General features: G+C 52.5%; 1 protein-coding gene across 1 annotated transcript; it reads left to right on the top strand.

Annotated features, from left to right (window-relative positions):
• The first annotated feature begins 12,255 nt into the window (after positions 1-12,255).
• Positions 12,256-25,726, top strand: THAP8 (THAP domain containing 8). Its single transcript, XM_054009868.1, has 4 exons — positions 12,256-12,384; positions 14,273-14,465; positions 15,773-16,867; positions 23,604-25,726. Exons 1-4 carry the CDS (start codon positions 12,302-12,304, stop codon positions 23,748-23,750), a joined length of 1,518 nt encoding a protein of 505 aa, XP_053865843.1. The 5' UTR covers positions 12,256-12,301; the 3' UTR covers positions 23,751-25,726.
• The last annotated feature ends 990 nt before the right edge of the window (positions 25,727-26,716 follow it).

The following is a 26,716-nucleotide window of genomic DNA, read 5'->3' on the forward strand; positions in this document are numbered from 1 at the left end:
CCCAGCAGGGGCCTGAAGATTGGGGGTTCGAATCCCGGCCCCCCGCCCTCCATGCCACTCGTTAATTATTTAAAACCCAATTAATGAATTAGCACCCGTTCTAAGCAATTCAACCATGAATCCGGGAGGAGAAAACTAGAGCCCTATGGTGCAAGCCCTCTCCCTACACAGGCGCCCGCCGAACCCAATAGTCGTTCTGTGCCAGGTGGGGCTTGTGGGAGCAAGCCTCCTATTCAGACTCCAGAAGATTGAATGTAACTGGAAGGGTCGGAAGATGCTTCACAGCTTGTACACGCTAAGCTTATTGCACACACCAGTGGTTCCCTGCGTCCCTCGAGGTGTCACACGCACAGAGAAAAGGCTCTATGCATGCCCCTTTCTCCCTCAACAGGGTGCCCATTTCCCCCTCCCCCATGGTAAGGGCTTTGTGTGTGCCTCCTATTTCCCCCAGCCTCTTTCCCAGTTAAGCAACTTAACAACATAAGAACAATCATAGTGCATCCATAATGGTCCATCTGGCCCAGTGTCCTGTCATCCAAAAGGGGCCAAAGCCAAGCGTTTCAGAGGGAATGAACAGAACAGGCAATCATCAAGTGATCCATCTCCTGTCATTCACTCCCAGCTTCTTCCACTCACAAGCCAGGGGTACCCATAAGATGGGGTTGCATCCCTGACCATCTTGGCTAAAAGCCATTTGATAAACCTATCCTCCAGGAATGTATGTCTTTTTTTTTTTTTTTTAAACCCCATTACAGTTTTGGCCTTCACAACATTCCCTAGCAAGGAGTTCCACAGGTTGACTGCATTGTGTGAAGAAGTTTAGTTTGTTTGTTTTCAACCTGCTGCCTATTAATATCCCCCGGTTCTTGTGTTTGTGAAGGAGTAAATAACAATTCCTAATTCGCTTTCTCCACACCAGTCCTAATTTTATCATATCCCCTCTTAGGCATCTCTTTTCCAGGCTGAAAAGTTGCCGTCTTTTTAATCTCCCCCCCCCAGACAGAAAGATGACATTCAGGGTGTTGTCAATATGCTAAATTCTATTGGGAAGATGATCAGAGATGAGGTAGAGTATTACCAATGGTTTGATCAATAGATAATTGCAGTGGAGCTCTGTGTCATTGGAATAATTTTTTTAGTGGGGGTACTGAATGCCATTGAACAAAACTGTAAACCCTTTATCTGACGGAAACCACTTCAAGCCAAGGGGTGCTGCCACATCCCCAGCACCTCTGGTGATGCTTGAAGTTATGGCTGTGCTAACCAGATGGGAACACCATATATCCCCCCGCCCCTGATTTTGCCCATTTGGTTTTCTCCAAAATGGGTGTGGTTCTGGCCATGGGTGTCAGGAACATTCCCTGAAGTTTTGGAGTTGATTGAATAAAGCATTCTAAAGTTTAACATGTTACAGAGAAATGTTGTTGAGTTGACTATAAGGACTTCACAAACTTACCCAACGAGGCTGATTGGAGGTGGGGGGGGGAGGAGGGCAGGGTAGAATAGGGGGCAAACAGAGTTCCTCACATAGGGTGGAGTGAGGGACCTGGGAATGGGGGTAGTGTGACCCCCATCCCTTATTTTAAGGGACCATCCCTTATTTAATAGATTTTTTTCCTTAAGGTGATTCCCACCCCCCATCCCTTGTTTTAAGATGTATTGAAATGTATTAAACCTGATCAGAAGTCCTATTTTAAACATTACATTGAAGCTAATGGTAATTGCATTGTATCCTTGAGGGCAGTAGAAATGTACGCTTCAGAGAAAAAAAAATACATGATTTGCCAAGGGAAATAGTGTTTCTTTAAAATATCCCTTAAAATAAAGCAGCCCCTTATTTTTCATGTGGTTTCCCCTTACTTCCATCCAACAAAGGTGGTCACGCTAACCAGGGAAAGGGGGAATAGGAGCAAACAGAGCCTCTGGCTGGGGAGGGAAGGAGAATTGGGGGGACGACAAAGTCCTTGAAAAAGAGGGGAATGGAGGGATTCAAGTCCCTGCTGTGTGTGCAATAAGTCAACCTATACTAGCTACAAAGCATATAGCCCCGATAGTAAATATTAATAGTATAATTCAGTACATTTAAATAAATAACCTGAAAACATCCTTGCTAGACCTGGGAAAATGTCTGCTTCTATAGACCATCTACTCAGGGGAGCACATCTTCCATTTACCTCTGACTGGCTTATCTTCAAGCAGTTAATTCCCCTTCCTCCTTTCACTCTGGGTACCATGTTCTCCTCCTTCCTCCCCCAAACGTAGGGCTCGCTGAGCAGGGGGAAATGGTTCTGCTGTTTTGCCCCGGGAGGGATCATCTCTGGTGTACTCTGCTAAAGCCCAATCCAGCTCTAGGACTGAGTTTTTAACCCTTGGGGGAGGGCTCTTTTTTTAAAAAAAAAAAAAAAAAAAGCTTTATGTATTTGTCACATCTCAGTGCCATCATTAAATGCTGGGTGAGAAGGGAAGCTCAGAAAGCAAACGTAATGATAATCAGATTGGTCTGTAGACCTAATACTTATGGCCAAGCTAGAGTTGAGGTATAAAAACTTAACAGTTAGGGGTGGTGGGGGAGGTAAAAGCAAGGTAGAGGGAACTCAATAAAGCTGAGTTGCTGGTCTGTGTATTTATCTGTTTACAGCTTACACCTGTGCTGTTTGCATCAGTGGCACCGGCAGTCAAGGAACCTCTAAGGGCCTAATCATTGGGATAGCTAGGCACCAAGGCTAGCATCAAGAATTTCACAATAGACCACACTTCCTGTCCTTTCCCTACTGCCTAGGTTCAACTGCCATCACTTAATTTTTTAATACACTTAGAAAGCTGAGCTGTGACAGCAGTAGCCACTTTGCAGCGAGGTGGGAATTTAGGGGACAGAGCACTGGACTCATGAGACCTTGGGCAAGTCATTTCAGCCCAGATCCTCCAAGATCTAGTTAGGTGCCTAACTCTCATTGCCATCCGTGGAAGTTAGGCACCTAAATACCTTTGAGGATCTGGGCCTCACCCCAATGTGCCTCAGTTTCCCCATCTGAAAAATGGAGATAATGATACTGACCTCCTTTGTAAAGCGCTTTGAGAGCTATGGATGATAAGAGCAAGATGTGGTTATTATTATAAGTGATAAAGCAGAGGGATGGCAGAGGGAGTGTTACCCAATGATCAGAGAACATGACTTGAGAGTCAGGAGCCAACGTTTCCAAAAGTAACTAGTGATTTTGAATAACTCAGTTTTTTAGTGGTGGGAGGGAGGCCAAACTTGAGATTCTTCAAAGGGGCTGTCACAGGGTGGGCTGTCCCTTTAAGGGGAGTTGGGCTCTGACCCACCTGCAATGAATTATCTGCCTAGTGGGTGGTGGATTAGGTGACCAGGCCGTGACAGATTTGGGGGATACAAGTGTGTCAATATATGAATTCCATTTTGGTGTTGTGGTTGCCACGGTATAGTTCGACCTCTCATCTGAATGCAGCCTGGAGTTGGGCTTGGAGCATTCACTGTTGTAGGAGACGCATGATGGAGAAACCACATCCAGGAAGCTGTGACAGAGCAATCGAGTGCCATTAGCATTGAATGGTTCTACCCCAGTGGAACAACAAGTTTGGTGCCAGCCTTGACTGTGAACCACTCTCTGCCCAGCAGCCTAGTGGAGGGGTTGGTGCTGGGAATTCTACCACTGCGCAGGGGCAAAAAAGAGGCGGTGTTTAAGGAAGATGAATGCTGTCTAAGCCAAGGGGATATATACACTGCACAGAGATGTGATTGCAACACATGTTGATACCATGGGGAACCAGGGCACAGTATCCAGCCTGACTCATGAAAGACACCCCCAGCCTCTGCTTAAACCAAAACCCATCAGAGGAAAAACTTGCAGAGAGCAGTGAAGGGCGTTGGGAGACACTCCTAGACCCCTCCTGGCAAGGGTGACAAGATGAAGACATCTCCATTGCATACAGAATGGAGAGCAGAGACAACTCCCCTCACCTCAGCTGCATGAAAGATGGGACAGGGAGACATCTCAATTTGCACACAGAATGGAGAACAGAGAACCGCACTGAACTCTGGGACCAGAAAAAGCAGGGACGCACTGCATCCTGGGAATCTCTGCTCCAGATGCTAATGAACCTACGGCTGCCCACACCCAGCTCAGCAGTTATCAGACCAATCCTAGTAATGAATCTTTGATTGATATCCAAAATACTGAAGCAGCCTAGTTGCATTGCGAGCTCCCTGGAAGAAAACCCCACCCATAGCCAAGAGTGATCAGCTCCTATTGTCTAGTCTAAAGAAAACCCTTGAGTCATTAGCTTACCTATAAACAAATCTAGTGTTCTCCCTTCAACCATTGTAATTTCTCTACAAAATCCCTGCTCACCCTCCAGTCACTGTTCTGATGCTTAGATCCAAACTATGCATCAGTTCCACTGGGACTCCATATATTCTCCTGACTGATCGTGCTGGGGACTCTACCTGTCTCCTGCCCTCAGGACCCTCAGCTACCATCACCTGGGAACCCCGACCAGTTCAAGCTTCAGGGAGCGGCGAGATCCCCTTCTCTTTCTCTTTCTCTCTCCTCGTTTTCCTTTCTACCCTAGGTATTAACCTTTAATAATGTATGTTATGTTGGTTTAGCTCCTTGTGTAGTGATCACTAGTATTCAATAAATAACTTCTATGGTTAAGTTGGTTGCTTCTCTCTCTCGCTGAACTTTACTCTTTTGTGTTTTATCTTCCCCCATTCACTCTACAGCAACGCTTCTTGTATCTAAGCTAAAGATCCCTGCAGCGCCCAAAATACTGTGGGGTTTGCTCATCGAGTAGGTTACTGCCAGTACAATTGTGATGTGAGAGTGGGGATAGGGACGTGCTGAATCTGGGACACTTAAGGGTAACAACTTGAAAATGCTGCTTGACCCAGTCCATGGAGCCCAGGGGCATATAAGGAGAGGCAGCTTGAAAGTGCTGCTTCCTCCAGCCCAGTGAGTCCAGAGACATATAAGGGGTCAGCTTGACAATGCTGATTGACCCGGTCCACTCAGACTTGCTCTGTTAATGTGTGTGTGTGTGTGTTCATCCGGTTTTGGGGCTGGAGAAACCCAGCCCTAGGGAACCTAGGTCCTGCAGGATAGCTCCACTGGGAAGGAACTTGCAGAAGGGAGAAGTAGAGCTCCATATGAAAACACAAGTAGTACATTGATAGAATTACAGAATCCCCTTCCCCAGAAGGGTAACCTGAATAAATGAACATACCCCAAAGTAATGGGCAAATCTGGTAACAATGTAGACCTACCTTAGCTAGCTTTAATCTAGCTAGCTACCAGAAACAGAAGACCCTGCTGGAGTAGGATGATGACCAGGTGTTCAGTTTTCAATAGGAATACGGTCGAAAAGAGATCCTGGCGGCTCCGGTCAGCACCGCCGACCAGGCCGTTAAAAGTCCGGTTGGCAGTGCAGCGGAGCTAAGGTAGGCTAGTTCCTACCTGTCCTGACTCTGTGCTGTGCCCCGGAAGTGGCCAGCAGGTCCGGCTCCTAGGCAGGGGGGCCATGGGGCTCTGCGCGCTGCCCCTGCCCCGAGCACCAGCTCTGCACTTCCATTGGCTGGGAACCATGCCTGCCACGCCTCTGCCTAGGCACCAGACCTGCTGGCTGCTTCTGGGGTGCAGCGTGGAGACAGGACAGGCATGAAGCCTGCCTTAGCCCCCCAGCTGCGCTGCTGAGGTGAGCCACTGGAGGTAAGCCTGCGCCCCAACTCCCTGTCCCAGCCCAGAGCCCCCTCCCCCACCCATAACCCCTCTTCCCCACCCCTCAGTCTGGAGCCCCCTCCTACACCCCAACCCCCTCCTCCCTGGCTACACCCCAGAGCCCTCACCCCTTCCTGCACCCCAACCCCTTGCCCCACCTCAGAGCCTGCACCCCCAGTTAGAGCTCTCACCCCCACCCGCACCCCAGTTCAGTGAAAGTGAGTGACGGGGGGGAGAGCAAGCCACCAAGGGAAGGGGCATGTCATGAGCGGGGGGAAGGGGGATGGCAAGGACATGGCCTCAAGGAAGGGGCAGGGTTAGGGTGTTCGGTTTTGTGCAATTAGAAAGTTGGCAACCCTATGTTGGAGGCTAAACTCGGGCCTCACAGGAGTGGGGAAGATATGGAGAGGGCTGGCATTGTTTTCCATAGATCTGGAACTGGGAAACCAGAGCTCCCATCGTCAGGAGGACTCTGGGGGGAACAGGTGGAATCTATGAAGGGAGTTGGGCATTGCAGGCTCAGGCTAAGAGTGGAGGTAAGAATTTTGTGCTTTCAGCTAGCCTGGTTGACTACAGTGCCCTGTGCCTTTTTCTACAGAATCAGAGGTCACTGGACCGCAGTGGCCTGCACTGCCTGGAAATCTTGCCCAGAGACCAATGCAGAAATGCTGTATAAAGACCTGTCTCTTGAGGACGTGATACAATTAATGGCCACAGCCCATCTTTCGAGATGTCCCTGTGCCTTCCCACATGGTGCATTACTGTATGTATAGCACTTGCTGAATTAAATGCTAGTTGTGAGGAGTGTTAAATTCTATATAAAACAAATGACAGCTCGGCATAGACGTTAAACAGAACTACGGCAAAACACATCCATTTTTATGGACCCTACCGCAGCAATAACGCAAGTTTCTTTTGAGAGTAATATCATCATTTGCAACAACAATGCAAGCTATGGCAAATTATGAACATGGAACTAGGCAATATAAACGATGCCTCAACCATCCAAATGTATCAGACAATCATGAGTTTGGAAAGTGGAGAATTTGGGATGGCTTGTTTTTATAACCTTCCCAGCGATAGAGCACATTATAATGGGATGGTGATTTTATTTTAGTGGAGCACCTATTCTATACCTCGGAGCAACGGTTCCTGCCCTAATAGGTTATTGTTTTCTAAATGGATATTGGTGGCAGAGTTTTTCTGAATGTTCATTCGTGAAGGAATCAAGGAGAAATAGAATAACAGGCTATCTCCAAGTTATAAAGAACAGGAGTACTTGTGGCACCTTAGAGACTAACACGGCTGTTACCCTGAAACCTGTCCAAGTTATAAATGACTTGTATTGAAAGTAACTATCTTCCATTTTGACCATTGGGATTATTTAAAATCAAGGTGTTATCTATGAATAGGGAGCTTCTTATGTGAAGGTGGTGATCATTATATTTTAAAACCGAGTGCTCCTTTTCCAAAATAAAGAGAGGAAACTAGTCTGTTACGTGTAAATTTCCAAGAAATTACAGACTGCACCACAGAAACAAACATCACTGCTACAAAAATCACTAGTCGCACCAGAGGAATTAACAGGTTTCAGAGTAGCAGCCGTGTTAGTCTGTATCCGCAAAAAGAACAGGAGTACTTGTGGCACCTTAGAGACTAACAAATTTATTGGAGCATAAGCTTTCGTGGACTACAGCCCACTTCTTCGGATGCATACCAGAGGAATTAAGTGCACATTTAAAATCAGCTTCATTTTGATAAGATTCTCAAGATTTGAAGCTTTCTTTGTATTTTAAAGAAGAGTTTTTTGTTTGATCAACTTTGTAATTTCCTCTCTTAGAAATAAATGAAGCTCCAATCTCAGTTGGGGTCTCTGGGTCCTATTGTACTATAATTTTCCTTCTCTTTTATTCTGCCATATCCTTCTATGTTCTGTTTCTTCTGGAATTTCCAGCATGTACAATCCTTAAACATATTTTAGTGACAGCTCATCCTGCTAACAGTGCATCCAATAAGAGAGTAAAAAAAGACGACAAAAGCGTGGTTTGTTCCTTGTGCTGCTCATAATTGATGTGATATCAAGTTTGATTCCTGTGTAATTCTGCAAGAGGATAGTGAAGAACAAAAACAGTTCCATGTGGGCCAGACCTTCTAGCAAGCTCATTTCCCTATGGCAAAGAAAAGCAGAAGGGTGGTCAAGAACATGTATGCTCAATGGCTAGTCAGTTTTTTCCTATTATTTGTGTGGGTCTTTAATACAGAGACAGACCTTTAGCTGGAGTAAACCAGTGTAGATCCATTGACCTCACCATTGATTTACACCAGCTGGGGTTCTGGCCCATGGCTTCAAACACAAGGGAGATAAAACATTGTTAAAATAGGAAAATGTGACTTTAAAACCACAAATTTTGGCAGGTGGACTGAGAGAGAAAGATGGGGGGGGGGGGACAGGGCCTGGGACTGTTTTTGGCCTCCTCCCTCCCTTTTTTGGGTTGACTAGATTTCAAGGTGATGGCACCTCTTAAATTATGTTCCGTTGTTTTTTAATTGCTGCAGAATTCCTGGGACCTGATCTGGGTGATCCATGTCTGTGCTTGGGGCATGGACAAGTTTGGGTGGAAGGGGGAATTTAAGGAGGCTTTAGGCCATCTGTACACGCCTCATTATCTGGAGACAAGCAGGGGTTTTCTCTGGGCCCCCCATGTCAATTACAAAAGACTCAGAGGCCCCCTGCATGGGGGGATCCTCAAGGGGCTGTTTCCTCCCACTTTAAGGTCTCTTAAAGCTGCCAGAGCAGGGCAAAAATATTTTAGTGTAACTGGCCATCAGCCTTCTGGAGTGTTGGCCAGGTGCTGAAAGAGGGCAGGCTTTGCCAAAGACCGAGTGAGTAAGGACATGTCTACACTACAAAATTAAATCAACCTAACTTATGTCAGCATACAGCTACCACGGTAATTACATCGCGTGTCTGCGTCTACACTTTGCTCCTTGTATCAGGGGTGCTTGTTCTCACCAGGAGCACTTGTATAAATTGTACTGTCAGTGTGGGACATTGAAAGGCTCCTGAAAGCCAGTACCAGTCGGCATAAGCAATGCAGTGCCTTCTACACTGACACTGTGTTGATCTAACTACCTCAAACTTGACTCTGTGCCGCTCGTGGAGGTGGAGTTATTAAGTCGGTGGCACCGAAATTTAACTGTAGACACTTCCATACTTATGCCGATGTAAGCTGTCAGGCATCCATCTAACTCTAGTGTAAACCAGGTCTTAGGAACACAAATCTCACTGAAAGTCACTTGGAGATGGAGTGAGGTAGGAAAATCACTTGGGAGACAAAGGCCCGGTCTATAGTACAGTCTTCCGCCAGTCAGGGAATCACATCTCTTCACAGCCTGGACCGACAGAGATGGGGCAACAGAGTCTGTGACATAGCCACAGTTACACCAGCAAAACGGTGCTTGTTTTACTTATGGGGCAGTGGGTTACTATACAGGCACAAAGCACAGCTTTGCCAGTATACCTGCATCCAGACTAGGAGCACTTTGCCAGGACAGTAGACCAGTAACACACTCTGTGAGTGCAATCGTGGTCAGAGGTGATTTTTGAAAACTCTTTCCAAAATACAGAGACCTTGTCCCTCCTAGGAAGGGTGTGCCAGCATAACTATGGCGGCAACCTCCCTAGGGGAGATGCCGTTTATACCTGTTTTCAAACTGCTATAAATCTAGAAAAAGGACTTTTTTTGCCAGTGTAACTGCATCTACACTAGGGCTTTTGCCACACAGCTATGTCAACCAAGGGTGTGGTTTCCTCCCTGCCCCAAACACACATGCACACACTCCGCCCTCACTAATATAGCTATGCGAGCAAAACTTTTATGTGCAGATCAGGCTTTGGTTTAAACTCAGGCAAAACTCCCAGAAACATCATCTAGAGTTGGATCCAGTAAAGACCTCAGGGTGCAAATCAACCGGGAATTCCTGACAGCGGCCTTTTTATGGGGACCTCTAGCTGTGCTGTGCAAAGGAACGTACACAGCATCTCTGGAGAATGGCACAAAGGCGCCTCTCTTCTGAAAGCCACCGAATTGAAAAATCAATTATTCAGTCACCTCTAATCCCTCTCTCTTTGCTGCCCTTCATTCCTTTTAGAGCAATGCCCCACCAGCCCAGACCCCTCCTCCCTTCTAGGGTGACACCCCCACCTCAACACTCCCGAGGGGACCCCTCCAGCCCAAGCCCCCTAATTCAGCCCCATCCCAGGCCCCTCCTCCCTCCTGGGGTGACACCCCCTAACTCAGCCCCTCTCATAGCAACCCCCCATCCCAGGCCCCTCCTCCCTCCTGGGGTGACGCCCCCTAACTCAGCCCCTCTCATAGCAACCCCCCATCCCCCTCCTCCCTCTTGGGGTGACACCCCCTAACTCAGCCCCTCTCATAGCAACCCCCCATCCCATCCCCCTCCTCCCTCTTGGGGTGACACCCCCTGGCTCAGCCCCTCTCATAGCAACCCCCCATCCCCCTCCTCCCTCTTGGGGTGACGCCCCCTAACTCAGCCCCTCTCATAGCAACCCCCCATCCCCCTCCTCCCTCTTGGGGTGACACCCCCTAGCTCAGCCCCTCTCATAGCAACCCCCCCATCCCCCTCCTCCCTCTTGGGGTGACACCCCCTGGCTCAGCCCCTCTCATAGCAACCCCCCATCCCAGGCCCCTCCTCCCTCCTGGGGTGACGCCCCCTAACTCAGCCCCTCTCATAGCAACCCCCCCATCCCCCTCCTCCCTCTTGGGGTGACACCCCCTGGCTCAGCCCCTCTCATAGCAACCCCCCCATCCCCCTCCTCCCTCTTGGGGTGACACCCCCTAACTCAGCCCCTCTCATAGCAACCCCCCATCCCATCCCCCTCCTCCCTCTTGGGGTGACACCCCCTGGCTCAGCCCCTCTCATAGCAACCCCCCCATCCCCCTCCTCCCTCTTGGGGTGACACCCCCTAGCTCAGCCCCTCTCATAGCAACCCCCCATCCCCCTCCTCCCTCTTGGGGTGACACCCCCTGGCTCAGCCCCTCTCATAGCAACCCCCCATCCCCCTCCTCCCTCTTGGGGTGACACCCCCTAGCTCAGCCCCTCTCATAGCAACCCCCCCATCCCCCTCCTCCCTCTTGGGGTGACACCCCCTGGCTCAGCCCCTCTCATAGCAACCCCCCATCCCATCCCCCTCCTCCCTCTTGGGGTGACACCCCCTGGCTCAGCCCCTCTCATAGCAACCCCCCCATCCCCCTCCTCCCTCTTGGGGTGACACCCCCTAGCTCAGCCCCTCTCATAGCAACCCCCCATCCCCCTCCTCCCTCTTGGGGTGACGCCCCCTAACTCAGCCCCTCTCATAGCAACCCCCCATCCCCCTCCTCCCTCTTGGGGTGACACCCCCTGGCTCAGCCCCTCTCATAGCAACCCCCCCATCCCCCTCCTCCCTCTTGGGGTGACACCCCCTGGCTCAGCCCCTCTCATAGCAACCCCCCATCCCCCTCCTCCCTCTTGGGGTGACGCCCCCTAACTCAGCCCCTCTCATAGCAACCCCCCATCCCCCTCCTCCCTCTTGGGGTGACACCCCCTAGCTCAGCCCCTCTCATAGCAACCCCCCCATCCCCCTCCTCCCTCTTGGGGTGACACCCCCTGGCTCAGCCCCTCTCATAGCAACCCCCCATCCCAGGCCCCTCCTCCCTCCTGGGGTGACGCCCCCTAACTCAGCCCCTCTCATAGCAACCCCCCCATCCCCCTCCTCCCTCTTGGGGTGACACCCCCTGGCTCAGCCCCTCTCATAGCAACCCCCCCATCCCCCTCCTCCCTCTTGGGGTGACACCCCCTAGCTCAGCCCCTCTCATAGCAACCCCCCATCCCATCCCCCTCCTCCCTCTTGGGGTGACACCCCCTAGCTCAGCCCCTCTCATAGCAACCCCCCATCCCCCTCCTCCCTCTTGGGGTGACGCCCCCTAACTCAGCCCCTCTCATAGCAACCCCCCATCCCCCTCCTCCCTCTTGGGGTGACACCCCCTGGCTCAGCCCCTCTCATAGCAACCCCCCATCCCCCTCCTCCCTCTTGGGGTGACACCCCCTGGCTCAGCCCCTCTCATAGCAACCCCCCATCCCCCTCCTCCCTCTTGGGGTGACACCCCCTAGCTCAGCCCCTCTCATAGCAACCCCCCCATCCCCCTCCTCCCTCTTGGGGTGACGCCCCCTAACTCAGCCCCTCTCATAGCAACCCCCCATCCCAGGCCCCGCCTCCCTCCTGAGATTGACACCCTCCAGCCCCGCCCTCCCCGCGGCCACCCCCTGCGTTACGGTCCTTGCGGCGCTAGTCTATGGCCCTGTTGCCATGGCGACAGGGCCCCGGAGATAGCCCCGCCCCCTCCACCCTGCTGCGCAGCCCGCGCGCCCTCGGACGGACAGGCGGCGTGGGGGGGGATTCTATGCGTAGTGACGCACGACGTCGCCTTGCGTGCGGCCGTGGCGCGGCGCGTGTCACGTGTCACGTGCGAGGGAAGCCGGCCCGGCGCTGGGGCGGGCGAGTGACGATGCCCAAGTACTGCCGGGCGCCGAACTGCTCCAACTCGGCCGGGCCGCGCCGGCCGGGCGCCGAGCGCCTCAGCTTCTATCGGTCAGTCCCGCCCGCGCGGCGGCGTGACGTCAGGGCACGTCACGCGCCGGTCCGTGATGTCACGCGCGGGGCGCTCTCGCCGCCCCCCCCCCCCCCCGGGGCAACGCGGGCTGGCAACGGGAGGGGAGCGGCCGAGCCCGCCGGGGGGGGCAGGGCTGTGAGGGGACACGAGGCGTTAGAGGGTGAGGGGAGGCAGGAGCTAGGGGGTGGGGGCTGGGGGTCAGGGGGCAGCAAGGTGGGGCAGGAGGGCAGGTGAGGTGAGGGGGAGGACCGTGGAAGGGGCAGGAGGTTGGGGGGCAGGAGGCAGTGAGGTGAGGGGGCAGGACACAGTGGGGGGCGGTCTGGGGGGCAGGAGGCAGTGGGAGGACCGTGGAAGGGGCAGGAGGCGGTGGAAGGGGCAGGAGGTTGGGGGGCAGGAGGCAGTGAGGTGAGGGGGCAGGACACAGTGAGGGGTGGTCTGGGGGGCAGAAGGCAGTGGGGTAAGGGGGAGCACAATGGAAAGGGCAGGAGGTGGGGGGCAGGAAGCAGCAGGAGGCAGTGAGGTGAGGGGGCAGGACACAGTGGGGGGCGGTCTGGGGGGCAGGAGGCAGTGGGAGGACCGTGGAAGGGGCAGGAGGCGGTGGAAGGGGCAGGAGGTTGGGGGGCAGGAGGCAGTGAGGTGAGGGGGCAGGACACAGTGAGGGGTGGTCTGGGGGGCAGAAGGCAGTGGGGTGAAGGGGAGCACCATGGAAGAGGCAGGAGGAGGCAGTGGGGTGAGGGGGCTGGACATGGGTGGTCTTGGGGGGGTAGGAGGCAGTGAGGTGAGGGGGCAGGACACAGTTGGGGGCGGTCTGGGGGGCAGGAGGCAGTGGGGTAAGGGGGAGCACAGTGGAAAGGGCAGGAGGTGGGGGGCAGGAAGCAGCAGGAGGCAGTGAGGTGAGGGGGCAGGACACAGTGGAGTGCAGTCTGGGGGGCAGGAGGCAGTGAGGTGAAGGGGCAGGACACAGTGGAGTGCAGTCTGGGGGGCAGGAGGCAGTGGGGTGAGGGGGAGCACCATTGGGGTGGGGAGTGGGCCATGCATGGGTGAGGTGCATGGAGCAGGTCATGGACCATATTAGACTGGGGTATTTGTCCAACATGATTATATCAGTGAGCGCCACGTGACATATGTTAATGGAGGGAGTGGAATTCCCCTCCCCCAGTAACAGGATGGTGCTGTCATATGGGTATGGGCCACGTGGTGGGTGTTGCCAGGTGCTGTACAGGGAAGGCGGGCCCTTTATTTAACAGCATTGAGTGACAGGTACCATATAGTTACAGGGATGTGTACAACACCAGGCGTAGCCATGGTTAATAGGTCAGAGGCTCTCTTCGGAATGGGGCAAGGAAATGGGGTATGTAAGGAATGGGGCAGGAAAACGCGCTGGAGAGCAGTAGATTCTGTCACTGCATCTGTTTTTAATGGTGTCTGGCTGAGCCCATGCACCTGATGGCCTGGGATGTCGGGGGAGGAGGAGCTGGGTGTCAAACATTTGGAATTCCCTGGGGTTGATATTCAGGCCCTGCCAGCCGAGTCCTGGTGTCTGCTGCCAGCTCTTTAATCACTGATATCAGTTTGGATATTTGATAGAATGCGGGCCAAGAGCAGTGCTCAGGGAGTCAGGACTTTTAGGTCCTCTTACTAGCTATACTGGTGACTCACTGCTTGAATCTGGGCAAGTCTCTTCACCTTTCTGTCCCTCAGTTTCCTCATCTGTAAAATGGGAATCCTAACACGGACCTGCCTCAAAGGGGGCTGTGAAGCTAAATCAGTGAATGTTTGTGGGTTGCTTGGCGATCAGAGGCTGAATGTGGCCATGACAGTGTGAGGTTTGGTTGTCACTGAAGACCTCTTCCGATGTCCATGCAGGTTTCCCTTGCATAACCCAGAACGACTCCAACAATGGCTCTCTCAGATGAACCAAGAGAAGTGGGTACCCACCAGATACCAGCATTTATGCAGTGAGCACTTTGCTCCGTCGTGTTTCGAATACAGGTGGGGGGTTCGCTATCTAAAGCCTGATGCTATCCCCACCATCTTTCAACTGTCTGAAAAACCCTTGGTAAGTCTCTGGTCATCAACTGATGTAGGGACTTTCCAGTGTGAACTCAGTGGGGGATGCTTGGGAGAGGGTTTTAGAAAATAGCTGACGAGGGAGGGAGCGTGGCTGAGTAACTAGTGTAGAGGACTGAGCTCTATTCCTTACTCTGGGAAGGAATTATCCCCATTTTTTAAGTTGGGGAAACTGAGGCACAGACGTATGCAGGGACTCAAAGTAAGGGCTTCTGAGCTATATTCCCAACCCTGGGAATGGGGTCTAGTGGCTAGAGCAGGAGGGACTGGAACTCGAACTCAGCTCCTGGGTTCTATTCTCAACCCTGGGAGTGGGGTCCAGTGCTTAGAACATGGGGGACTCAGGGCTCCTGAGTGCGATTCCCAACTTTGTTACTGACTCTGTGTGACCTTGGAAAAGTCTCTCCCCCTCTCTGTAGCCTAGTTGTCCCATCTGTAAAATAGGAAGAATGATATTGATCGTTTCCTGAGGGGACTTGTGAAGCTTTGAGCCCCTTGGGGCTAGCTTAAAGCACCCTGTTTATTACTTGTGCGAATCTGGCAAGATGATCAGAAACCGGCCTAGTCACTGCCAGGTGGCCTGCCTATACCTGCTCGCTGGTTCAGCAGGCTATTGACAGTCTGTCACTCCCAGAGCAAACAGCTTGAGAGTAAACAGCTCTGTCATGTGACTTAACGAAGGCTAACAGCAATGGAGGAAATAATTGCCTAATTGGAACATAGGAGGGGGAGGGGAGGAGCATGTGGATCTGTCTGACTGTGTGTGCTTGTGCGAGGTGTTGGAGAGGGGGCTGGATTGACGACTCAGGGACCCCGGAGGCAGGCCTTTGACAGCGCTTTAAATCTGGGCAGTCCCTGCAAAGCCCGGGGAATGGGGCCTGAGAATCGGGCCTGTTGGAAAACCTAAAGCCACTTTGTGTCAGAGGCCTCCCCAGCTGGATAGAGCAGGTGTAAGGGCCCTGCCTGTAACACCTGGCATGGGGGTAGATCAGGGGACGGCCAGAGCACACAGCAATGTGTGTGTGGGGGGGTGTCAAGGGGGCAGCCAGAGTGCACTGTGCTGTGTCCATCCTCTGCTCCCCAGGGTCCATAAAAAAGAGCATAATTTAGAGCAGCTCTGAGGCTGCTGTAATTGACCCTGGAAGCCAGATAAGGCTCTCCTGCAGCATAGGGGAATGCAAAGGGAACTTCTAGCCACCTCTTCCTCCTGCCCCAAGCAGGGCAGGTAATTGGGCCCCCTCACCTCTGCATTGTCCTTCAGAGGCAAATACATGTTGTTTCTTTGGTGGCTTGCAGAAAAGGGAGAATCCTGCCAGGCCCCCATGCGAAACACAGGCCAAGAAGCTAATTGGTGAGAACACCATGGACAGGACCTCGCAGGGGCCACAAGCCATGGCCGCCCACCCCACTCCGGACACACTGGAAGCTCTCGCCATAGCTATCGACCCGGGTCTGTCCTCAGCCCCGATCTATGTGGAAGCCCAGCCCTCTGTCTCGGATCTGGACCTCCATGCCCTCTCCTCCCCTCTGGTCGGGGCGGTGAACCTGATGCCTCTCGTTCAGATCGTGGAACCACTCAACGCTGTGGCGCTGGCCGTGGCCTCACCCACGGAGGGCGTAGAGTCCATCCCCATCCATCTCCCAGGCCAGCCGTTCCCTCCTGCCGTGGACCAGCGTGTGGATTTCTCCGTCGAGGCCTCTCCGGACTCTTTCGTGGCGGACGTGCCCGAGCAGTTTGCCACAGAGATCATGGTCTCTTGTGAGGACGCTGCTGTGGTGGACCAGGCCGAGGGCACCTTCGCTGCTGATCAGTCGCATACCCTGGTGGCCACGGTGGACCCACAGGAGATTACAGACCAGGGCACCCTTTTCATTGAGAATGTGTCCATCCAGCCCCTTCTGGAAACCGATCCTTCCACCGCAGCTGTCCTCAGCTCCCTGCAGGTGTCCACCACCCAGATGGTGGCGTATTTCGAGACCATCCCCACCGCGCCGGTGGTGTCCTCCGGCGCCATGGGGCCGCTGACATCCAGTGCATCGCCTCCCGAGACCGTGTTGTCCTCAGCCTTGACAGTGCCCATTGTCTCCACGGTGCCCATAGTGTCGAACTATGCTGCCGGCTCCCTGGATGATGACGACTCCTCCTCCACCATCGAGGTGGAGCTCTGTGCTGAAACCTTGGAGGAGCAGCTCGAGGAGCACCGCTACCACAAGAACGAGCTGACCACCCAGCAGCTGGTCAACCTGGTGATGGGCCTGCAGAAGAAGGTCAAGGTGCTGCAGCAGCGACACCGGCGTCACTGCACCAAACTGGAAGCCATGGAGGGCGTGGTGGAGCAGTTGAGGAAGGAGAGCCTGGTGTCGGATGAGAAACTCAAGCTGCTGGAGATGGTAGGTTGGGCGTGTCTAAGCTCTGTCTGGCTGTTTAAGGGTATGTTCTGATGCTTGCCGGGTTCCTCACCACCAGTTGCCCTTAGCATGAGGGGGTCTTGTCTGTCCCTGCTGTGGGTTGGCTTCCTGAAACTACCAGCCTCTGGGAGCACAAGCACTGGCTTCCAGGCCTCTGCAGGCCCCAGTCTCTCTGTACAGGTAAGCGATAGACACATGCCCCCCGCCAAGTCCTTGCCGCATGCCTAGTCCTGTTCTGCTGAACACTGACAGAACTTGTACATCTGTTGTTCCCAAAGGAACACTACACTCCATCTTGTAAGATTCAACTCTGGGTCACCACACCCACCCACCAACACCACTTAGGTGTCTATATAGTGAAAACAAGAACAGGTTCAGCTGGAAACGGTTACTCATAGAGCATCAGGGTTGGAAGGGACCTTAGGAGGTCATCTAGTCCAACCCCCTGCTCAAAGCAGGACCACTACCCAGACAGATTTTTGCCCCAGATCCCTAAATGTCCCCCTCAAGGATTGAACTCACAGCCCTGGGCTTAGCAGGCCAATGCTCAAACCACTGAGCTATCCCTCCCCATGGTTACATATGAAACAAAATCATAACACGCTTTCTAGAGCTGATATTTAATTAACACAAGACATTCCCATATCTCCTACAACAGAGGTTCTCAACCTTCTTCTTTACGAGGCCCCCACAACATGCTATAAAAACTCCGTGGTCCAGCTGTTCCACAACATCTGTTTTTCTGCATATAAAAGCCAGGGCCAATGTTAGGGGGTAGCAAGGAGGACAATTGCCCGGGGTCCCCACAAAGCTAAGTTGATCAGGCTTTGGCTTCAGCCCTGGGTGGTAGGACTTGAGGACTCGGTCTGCAGTCCCGCGTGGCAGGACTTCGGCTTTCTGCCCTGGGCCCTAGGGAGTCTAATGTTAGCCATGCTTGGTGGACCCCCTGAAACCTGCCTGTGGCACCCCAGGGGGACCCGGACCCCTAGTTGAGAATTACTGTCCTACAAGATAGCCTACCCCACGTCCTCTCCCCAGCATTTTCAGCAAGTAGGGTTGAGTCTCCTCATAAAATCAAGCCCACTGACAGCTTGAAGGAATAGGGGCGGTTCATAGGCACCCCGTAGAAATAGTCCTCCAAACCATTGTTTGCAAACGGGATAAACCCCCTGTGGCTTGTTTCTTCCTGTGTGCTGCTTTCTCTTTGATGTCACATCCCTCCATTAGTATTCGACAAGCCAGACCAGAGAGAGGAATGTTTCTTAGCTCCTGTCTGGTGGAACTAAGGCAGGTCACCTTATACATTGCTTTAAGAACATAATTTTTCTACGGAAACATAACTCCTCAAATATCCCCTGTACATCCATCTTGCACTGATCAAGAGGACCAGTATATGACACACTTTCAGTAGACCCTGAAATGAACCTTTTGGTGAACTAGAATGTAAATACCAGACTCCGGGGATCCCTGTAACCCTTATACCCTCTGTCAGTTGGCACCATGAGGTCCCTGGGTCTCACATGTATGCATACATGGGGGTGATTTGCAGTTCGTGTGGATGTACCTGTGCTAGTTGCACTTCAGAAGTCAGGATGTGGCACTGCGGGTAGCTGGAGTACGTCTCCAAGACAAAGCCCTGGCTGCAGTGTAGAGATAGCTGGAGGTATTGTCATGGTGGTATCTCTGCAATTCACAATCTTTAAAATCCTGTGGGGCAGGGCTCTTATCCCTCTTGTACAGATGTGGAACTGAGGCTCTGAGAGGCTAAGTGACTTGCCCGAGGTGTCACAGGAAGCCTGTGGCGGAGTTGGGGATTGAACCTGGGTCTCCCAAGCCCTAAGCTAGTGCTCTAGCCACCAGAACACCCTTCTGTTTTACCTAGTGGCTATGCCCCATAGAGAATGCAGATACGGGCCTTTAGCTCAAGCAGTAGCAACTCATGCAGTTAGAGTGAGGGGGTCTCATGTTTGATACCCACAAACAGCCTGAGCAGGATGCAATGAGTGCCATGTGTGGGGATACAAGGGGTGGGATTTTTTCCTGCTTTGGTGGGTGGGGGACAGACGGTATAGCCCATTACTCCCTAATCTATACCATATGTGGGGCCAGATTCATCCAGATGGCTTCCCTCTGCTCTGTGGAACAGCTCCAGCCTGTGCTGTCCTGAGGACTGGATGGCCCAGTGTCTTGTGGGTGCCTGTTCCTAACGGTGGTGTTGCTGCTATGGGAATCAAGGCTACAACAACCGTTGGAAAGTTGTTCCCATCTGCCAGCCTGTCTGGCTGTCCCTGTGTGAGGAGAAGCGGGAGAGAGGTCTTTTGCAGCGAGTCTGTGTGTCAAGCCGAACCACTAACTCCCATGTCGGCTTAGTCCAGAATCCATTGGGCCATTGGCTCCTCTCTTCCCTGCTGGGGTGATGATGGAGGCACCTTGGTAGGAGGAGCCGTGACACTTTTCAGCATTACCCAGGATGACTGGGATTAATACCACCACCTGCTTACAGCGGGAGGACACCCTGTCTGTGCCATAGCAGGGGAAACTCTCCCCAGCTGCCGGCAACACAGGTGCACTGCTTTGGGCTCCAGGAGCCCCCTCTTTCCCAATGCAGGCGAGCAGTTTACACACCCCGCTTTGTTACATGCGAGTGCCCAGGCCCCTATCTTCTGGATGCCGGCAGTGTGCGCCAACCTGCTGCCTTTGTGGAAGCCGTGCACCCCAGTTCACCAGCTTCTCAGTTCAGTGCTCTCCTTACACAGGTGCCACAATTAAAAAAAAAAGTCTGGAATCTACCATTCAGTATCTTGCTTATGGGGGTGTAGTTGGTGAAATGGTCAGATCTTGCTGGGGGTGTGGGTGAGGAGACTCAAAGACTCATTGACTTCAGTGAGGGCAGGATCTGGCCGTGAGTTCATCCCCGTTTGGAAGCAAAAGAGCTTTCCTAATGGAGCTGCTGCAGCCCTGGTAATACTCCCCCTGCTGGACACTCGGGTTGTTTGAGTCCTACCACCCTGGGCTCTGTCTTCTTTAAGCTTCCAGACTGGGTGGTCCCCGACCCTGTCTTTCCTTTGCTTCTCTGGCGCACTCCTTGGGCACAGGCAGAAATGGCTCCCCATGGTCCAGCTGCCCTAGGCCCTGCAAGAACAGTGCTGACCCCTCGCAAGGCACACCCCCGTTGCTCAAGCCCACCCTTTCCCAGAGCGCCAACCTGGTGGCCTCTCTGCTGTTGAACTCCTCGGGGACGTGTGACCGTTGACGTGCACCATACAGAGGCTTTGCAAATAGGGATTCTAAAACAATCACTCTCTGGTTGAGACGGCCCGAGAAATACACAGATCCGGACAAAACACGCGCACCTTCACGCGTTCCCTGCATCAGTTTCCTCACCTCTCTGAAACGTTCTTTGGACTTAGATCAGAGTACAAAAGTAAGTGGTGCCTTTTGTTGACTTCTGGGGCAGGGACATGAGACACAATAAAAACCAGGTGTCCAGGACCCTCCTCCTGCAACTCACGGCTTCTCTTCTGACCGCTAGTCTCACTCTCTTTCCTCTCCAGTAAGCATCTCTGACCTTGAGCAGTGCTGCACTCAGAAAAGCTGTCCTCTGCTATGAAAGTATGGCCCTTTCCCCCCTCTCTATAGTCTGGGTTCTTTGTTTCTCCCCTTCTGGGAAATTCCAGTGCTCCAAACCCAAGGCCCCCGCAGAGGTGCTGGAGACAGCCAGTCCTCCTAGCTTCAGCCATGCCTGGTCCTGAGGCACGCTCCCATTTGAATGAGAGCCATGACTCTCCATTGTCCCTGGTCTGGAAGAGATGTGCTATAGCTCTGAGAGTTGAGGGTGGATCCCACATACACTGAGACATTCAGTGATACAACAGTTTCATAAAACCAACCAATACATAGCTGCCTCGCCCTCCTAGGAGCCAGTTCTTGCAGATAGCACTAGCAGAACGGCACGATGGCCCAGCGGTTAGGGTGCCAGCATGGGATATGGGAGACCCAAGTTCAATTCTCTGTGCTGCTACAGATCCCGTGTATGACCTGGTGCAAGTCACTTAGCCCCACAGGGGTCTGGGGGGGGGGGGAAGACACTAAAGCATGTGAGATGCTCAGATACTATGGTGAGGGGCACTGTAGAAGTACCCTAGATAGATAATCAATCTGACACCGTTCACAGCTCTGTATCTTCCCCCCACCCCGTGAGAGGCTGTTAATACCTTGTGCCGTGGAGACAGGCCCCTACTGCAAACCTAAGGAAGCGGGTCTGTCCATTGACTAGTGCCATAACCTTCCATCCCTAATAATCTTTTGCGGGAGTGGCTTGCGTCAGTCCTTAAGTGCCACATTAGCTATGGCGTTGGGCTCTTTGTTAGCACATCTGTTCCGAGGTCTGTTCAGTCAGCCGCTGGGCTCCGATGCAAAAAGATTCACACACAGCTCTTGTTTTAGGAGGGTTTTAATTGTTAACTTTGAACTTTCCCTTCCTCCTTAATTGGAATTTACTCAGCCGGTTTATTGTTCTTGATCATTTTAATTGAACTGGATAAATGCGTGTGGATGGAATGTATCCCCCCAGTCCTCTTCAGATCGCAGCTTGAAATTGGATCTTTTCCCGCCGCTCGCTCATGCTGGCCTTGCAACCAGAGGCTTTGATTTAATTTATTGCCTAGACAGTATCGTGGGGGTGGGAAGTTGAGGGTCTGGCAGAGTTGTCTCTGTGAGGATGAGAAATTGATGATACGAGTCAGGTAGACTTATGATGTCATCTTGTCTATATACAGCCATCTCTACAAAACAGGCATCTTCCTTGCTCGTAAATCTTCAAGTCTGTCCCTCCAGAGCAGTCTGTCCCCAAGAAACTCCACCTCTTTGCTTCCTATCAGGGTCACACCCACAGCCCCTTCCCCTCGCTCTGTTGCCTGAGCCATTCCTCAGTTTACATGGCAAAGCTCTGATACGCCATGCAGCCTGTTTCCTTGGGCAGTCAGTCTTCTTTGTCTGCAGCTGCCATCACTACATCAAGTGGCTTGATTGCTCCTTTTGTTTAGCCTAAAAGAGTGCTTGGCCACACCCACTGGCTATAGAGATGCCTGTGATTGTGTTTGGATCCAGGATTTGCTTGCTGGCAGCCTTTAGCCCTTTCAGCATGACAGTGTCTTTATACCCCCACTCTTTCCTGTAGCATTTTGGAATGGGGGTATGGGAGAGGCAGTTGAAGCAAAATTATGTTGCATGAAACACGGTCTGCTTTACCCAGGCCAGACTAAGATAATGCGGTAGTCCCTGCTAACCTTAAAAAAAAACAACAAAAACTACTGATCTGTGGACCTGAGGATTTTTCTACCTGGGGAAACTGATCAGAATAGCTTCCCATATGGATACTCTTATTCCAGAATAGCTGTAAGACTTGAAATCCAGACCCTGCCTTGTTCTGGAATGACTTCGCATGTTGATGAGCCCTAAAATAGCTTGGGTGGGGTCTGAATGGCTTGTGGGCTTGACTAGGGGAGAGGCAGCATCTTTCGCTTCTAGGTCATGGGTTCAAGTGGAGCATTCCGACCTCTGCCTGCAGTTCCCATCACCTACCAGGCCTTTTCCCAGCAGCCTAGGCAGAGAGGCCAAGGAATACACAGGCCACTGAGACTGAAGTCCTCTGTCGCCCCCATCTCTGTGATCTGCAGGACCCTCTCTAGGGCTGAGAGGGGAGAGTTCAGCCCCCGGGGTCCAATCAGCCCTTGGCTTCTCTGCTGAGGCTGCCGACGAGGGGCCTAAGTGCCCCTCTGTCTCCTGCACCCTTGCTCGATAGCAACCAAACTTGGTTTATCCAGGGGCCACCAAACCGCTGTCAGACGGGAACGACTCGTTTGCTGTTCCCCGGGGCTGGATTGAAGGCGCCATCTGGAGCTAGAGTCAGAGAGCCTGAGGCCAGAAGGGTCCACCAGACCATCTAGACTTATCTGCTGTATCTCACAGGCTACCAGCAGCACCTGCCTGCTTAACTCAGCCACTGAAATCAGACCAAGTATTACAGCTTGCAGGAGACTGACCTATCATGTGCCGCAGGCTGCGAATAGGAGGGACCGAGGGGCCCCAGAGCCCAGCAGTGACAGGGGAATGATGAAGGGAGATAGACCCAGATCATCCTGCCAAGTGACCCACCCCCGCCACGCTGGCGAAAAACCCGTGAGGTCCCCGCCAATGTGACCTGGAGGGGGAAATTCCTTCTCAACCCCACATATGGCGACCATTTCGACCCTGAGCAGCAAGAACCAGCCAGCCAAACACCAGAGGGTACGTCTACACTGCAAGGCAAAAACGCACGGCACCGAGGCTTGGAGCCCAGGTCAGTTGACTTGAGCTGCGGGGCTGAAAATGGCAGTGTAGATGCTCGGGCTGGAGCCCAGGCGCTGAGACCCACCCCTCGCCGGGTTCGAGTCTGGGCTCCAGCCCAAGCCTGGCCGTCTACACTGCAGTTTTGAGCGCCGCGAGCCAAGTCAGCTGCCCTGGGCCAGCCGTGTAAAACGCCAGTGTGATCAGAGCCTGCAGCGCTGCACGCTCTCTCGCAAGGCGGCAGCACTGGGAATTCCCGAGTGTAGCCAAGGCCGGAGAGAGCAAACGGGCAGTGCCACCTCCGAGCCCTGGCCCCTCCCGTCCTTTAAGCAGCCCTGCCCGAAAACCTCTCCAGGCAAAATCTTTAACCTCCCGTCTTGCTCTCCCCCAGGCGTGCCTGCAGTCCAGCGCGGTGATGCCAGAAAGCGGCAGCACGGTTGCCATCATCTGCCAGGAGGAAGACCGGGCTCTAGTGTACGCCGTTCCCCAGCTCCCAGAGGAAGGGAATGAGACAATCATCCACGTGGAAGAGCAGTAACCAAGAGACCCTCCGCTCCCTGCTTCACTGAGCTGCACGTTCAGGGATCACCCAGGTCCTTCTCTCCCCAGCAACAGGAGCAGCGATTCCCGTGCTGCTGGCGCTGATGCGGCAGCTGCGTATTCAATGGCCTTCATGCTATGGCACTTTATTTGGGTGGGGAGTGGAGAGGTGGGTTTGTTTCGCGTTGGAATGATTGTTTATAAAGGGTCTTCTCAGGGGGGGATCGAGTTACTGGCTTGTCCATGTGTCCACCTCCCCAAACATCTGAGCTGCGGGGTCCTGCTGTCACCGGGTTAATAACCACCGATTAAAAGCTGTATTTACTCGTGTACTTGCTGTGCATAACTGGCTGCCTGCGTGAGTGACAACAAAAATGAGCAGGGTGTGTATAAGCCAAGCCAACTCACCCCTCCCTAAGCTCCTGAAAACTCCTGTCAACTTTGCTGCTGGCCCTGAGTTTTAAGCCTCTCTGGCACTGTTGGGGCAGTTAACCTAATTGTTCCTCTGGGTCATCCTGTGTATAAGCCCTCCCCCGCTGAAGCACAAATTTCTCGGCCTATGCACAAGTATCTGTGCAGATGGGAAATGGACCGAGCAGACCGAAACAGCAAAGCCGGGCTGGAAATCTTGAGGATAGCCGTGCTTGCCCGAGATCTGGGCTGCAGAGGTCCTGGAGGGATGTGTGACTGTGTATCTGTTAACACTGACCAGCTGCGTTGTCACGCAAAACGCTGTCGTTACAAGGCTCACCGTCCATCCCCGGGGTCCCAGGCATCCTGGGTGAGCGCAGTTTGCCGTGATATTTAAACGGCTTGTTCTAGGCGGTAGTGCCAACCCCAAATGTTCAAAACATCACCAAAAAATGGTGAGCTTGGCTTTAAAGTCATGAGATAATGTCAACATAATGGCTTTGGTGTTCTTTTTATTTGCCTTCTGCTTTTTGAGCCTTTAGGGTGCCATGGGGTCACAGCTGGAAGCTTTCTCCACAGCCAGGAGGGCTAGAAACTTACTTTTTCTTTAAGAATGAAGGCTGCAATCATCACATCTCCAGGAGCTGGGGCTTTAAGGAAAACAATAATTATCATGAGACTCATAACAAAATCATGAGAGTTGGCAACACTGTGTAGGAGGCTTGTAACGCTGTAGGCTTAGCAGCTGGGGAGACGGGCAGGGACAGTCACTTCAGGGAACATGGACATGTGCACTAGCTCAGGGGAGAGGTTTGGGGCTGCCAGGAGCTGGGGTCATCAGAAAGCTTGATAAAGGATTTGGCAGAGGGGTTGGGCAGCTGGGATTTTTTTATTTTTTTATTTTTGGAGGGGGGTGTGGAAAGATGGGGGTGTCTCCTGACGCCTGTTTTTTTCTGAGCCCATTCCATGAATGTTTAGAGCCTGACCCATGACTCCAATGGGGGCTTTTGTGCTGGGTACCCTACCATTGCAGCCAGCTCTTGTCTACGGCTTCCTGCTATCGGGTTCCCTGTTTGGAAAACACTGCAATTAAGCAATTCTGCTGCTGTTGAGGACGATGGCAAAGCTCCCACCGACTTGAGTGGGTGCAGGATTGGTCCTTGAATTGCAAAGTTATCAGGAGAGGAAAAAGCTTCATTAGATCTAAGAATAATTCATCCTCCAAAGGTTTTAAGCAAGGCTCCCAACCACCATCATGTTGTCCCATTGCCATTGGCTTTCCCTGACTAGCTGCGTACTTGATTCTTTCCTGAGGGTGTGAATAAATTCTCTTCCACTTTATTTTTTTATTTAAGTTTATTTTTAATACGATTGTTTGCAAATGAAGCAGCTGGAATCAAAGGTTGACTGGCAGCGCCACGATTGTAGATCCTGTTGAATGTGTTGAGGGGAGGGACGGGGACCTCATCGTGTTTAAATCTTGATTTGTCTCTCCACGGGAGAGATTGTGTTTGTACCTGGTTAAAAAATGCTTTAATAAAAATGAATGATGATGACAAAGAAGTGGAGGTTTCCACAGTGAAAAATTCTTCCCTGGAGCGTGTCCTTCCAGCCTTTTGGGTGTATTAACATCAGGGGTCTGATTTATTTATTTTTTCCCCCCTCACTCTCTCCCAGTGTAAATCAGGAATAACTCCCCTGCTGTCAGCGTGTGGAGCTGGGGCGCTGGTCCCGGATCCGCATGACGTCCGTACTGGAGCAGGGTGCCTGAGGGCACATTTGCGCTGCGGTTTGGAGCCTGCCAGCCTGGCTTGACTTGGGCTGGTGAGGCTTGCTCTGTTTTTTCCAAAAAGTGCCGTGTAGACAATGCTCTGAAGTTGCATCTTGGGCTGGAGATCACATCTTCAAAGCGTTCCTGCTACCCTGAGTCTGGCAGATTTGAGCTAGCGGATTTGGGCGGGGGAGCGTCGCTGCTGCAGGCCCCAATATGCAGTGTAGACACACCATGAAGCACTGGGCAATCCAGCACCTCTAGGCACCTATGGATGGCTAAGTCTCCTGCAGCAAACTCCTGCTTGTTCCCTTCTGTTTTTTATTTGGGCGAACGCCATTCCCTGCCAAAGGAACGTTCCCTAAAGCCCATTATAAATCACACCCTGAGGTCAGGTGTGTCCCGGGCGTTTGAAAGTTGAGCTCCCCGTAAGGAAAACACAATCCTACCCACAAGCGTCTCGGTCACAGCTAGTCCTTCATGTGTCTCCTTGCCTCCCCGCCTGCTCTCTACAAAATGCTGTTGTGGATCTTAATTTGAGCCTGCCTCTCCTTTCTGACCTGCGTTAATGAGCAGGGGCATGGTTAATAATTAAGGGAGGCCTCATGGATAATGCACTGGCTTGGGTCTCAGGAGATGTTGGTTAGATTCCCGACCCTGCTCGCTGAGTGAGCTTGGGTAAGCCACCCCCCCTTCTCTGTGCTTCAGTTCGGGGATGATGATACCTACCTCCTTTGTAAATCTCCTCTGGATCTACTGATGATAAGTACCATATGAGAGCT

This window comes from Malaclemys terrapin, chromosome 20, assembly GCF_027887155.1.
Source record: "Malaclemys terrapin pileata isolate rMalTer1 chromosome 20, rMalTer1.hap1, whole genome shotgun sequence".
Taxonomy (NCBI): domain Eukaryota; kingdom Metazoa; phylum Chordata; order Testudines; family Emydidae; genus Malaclemys; species Malaclemys terrapin.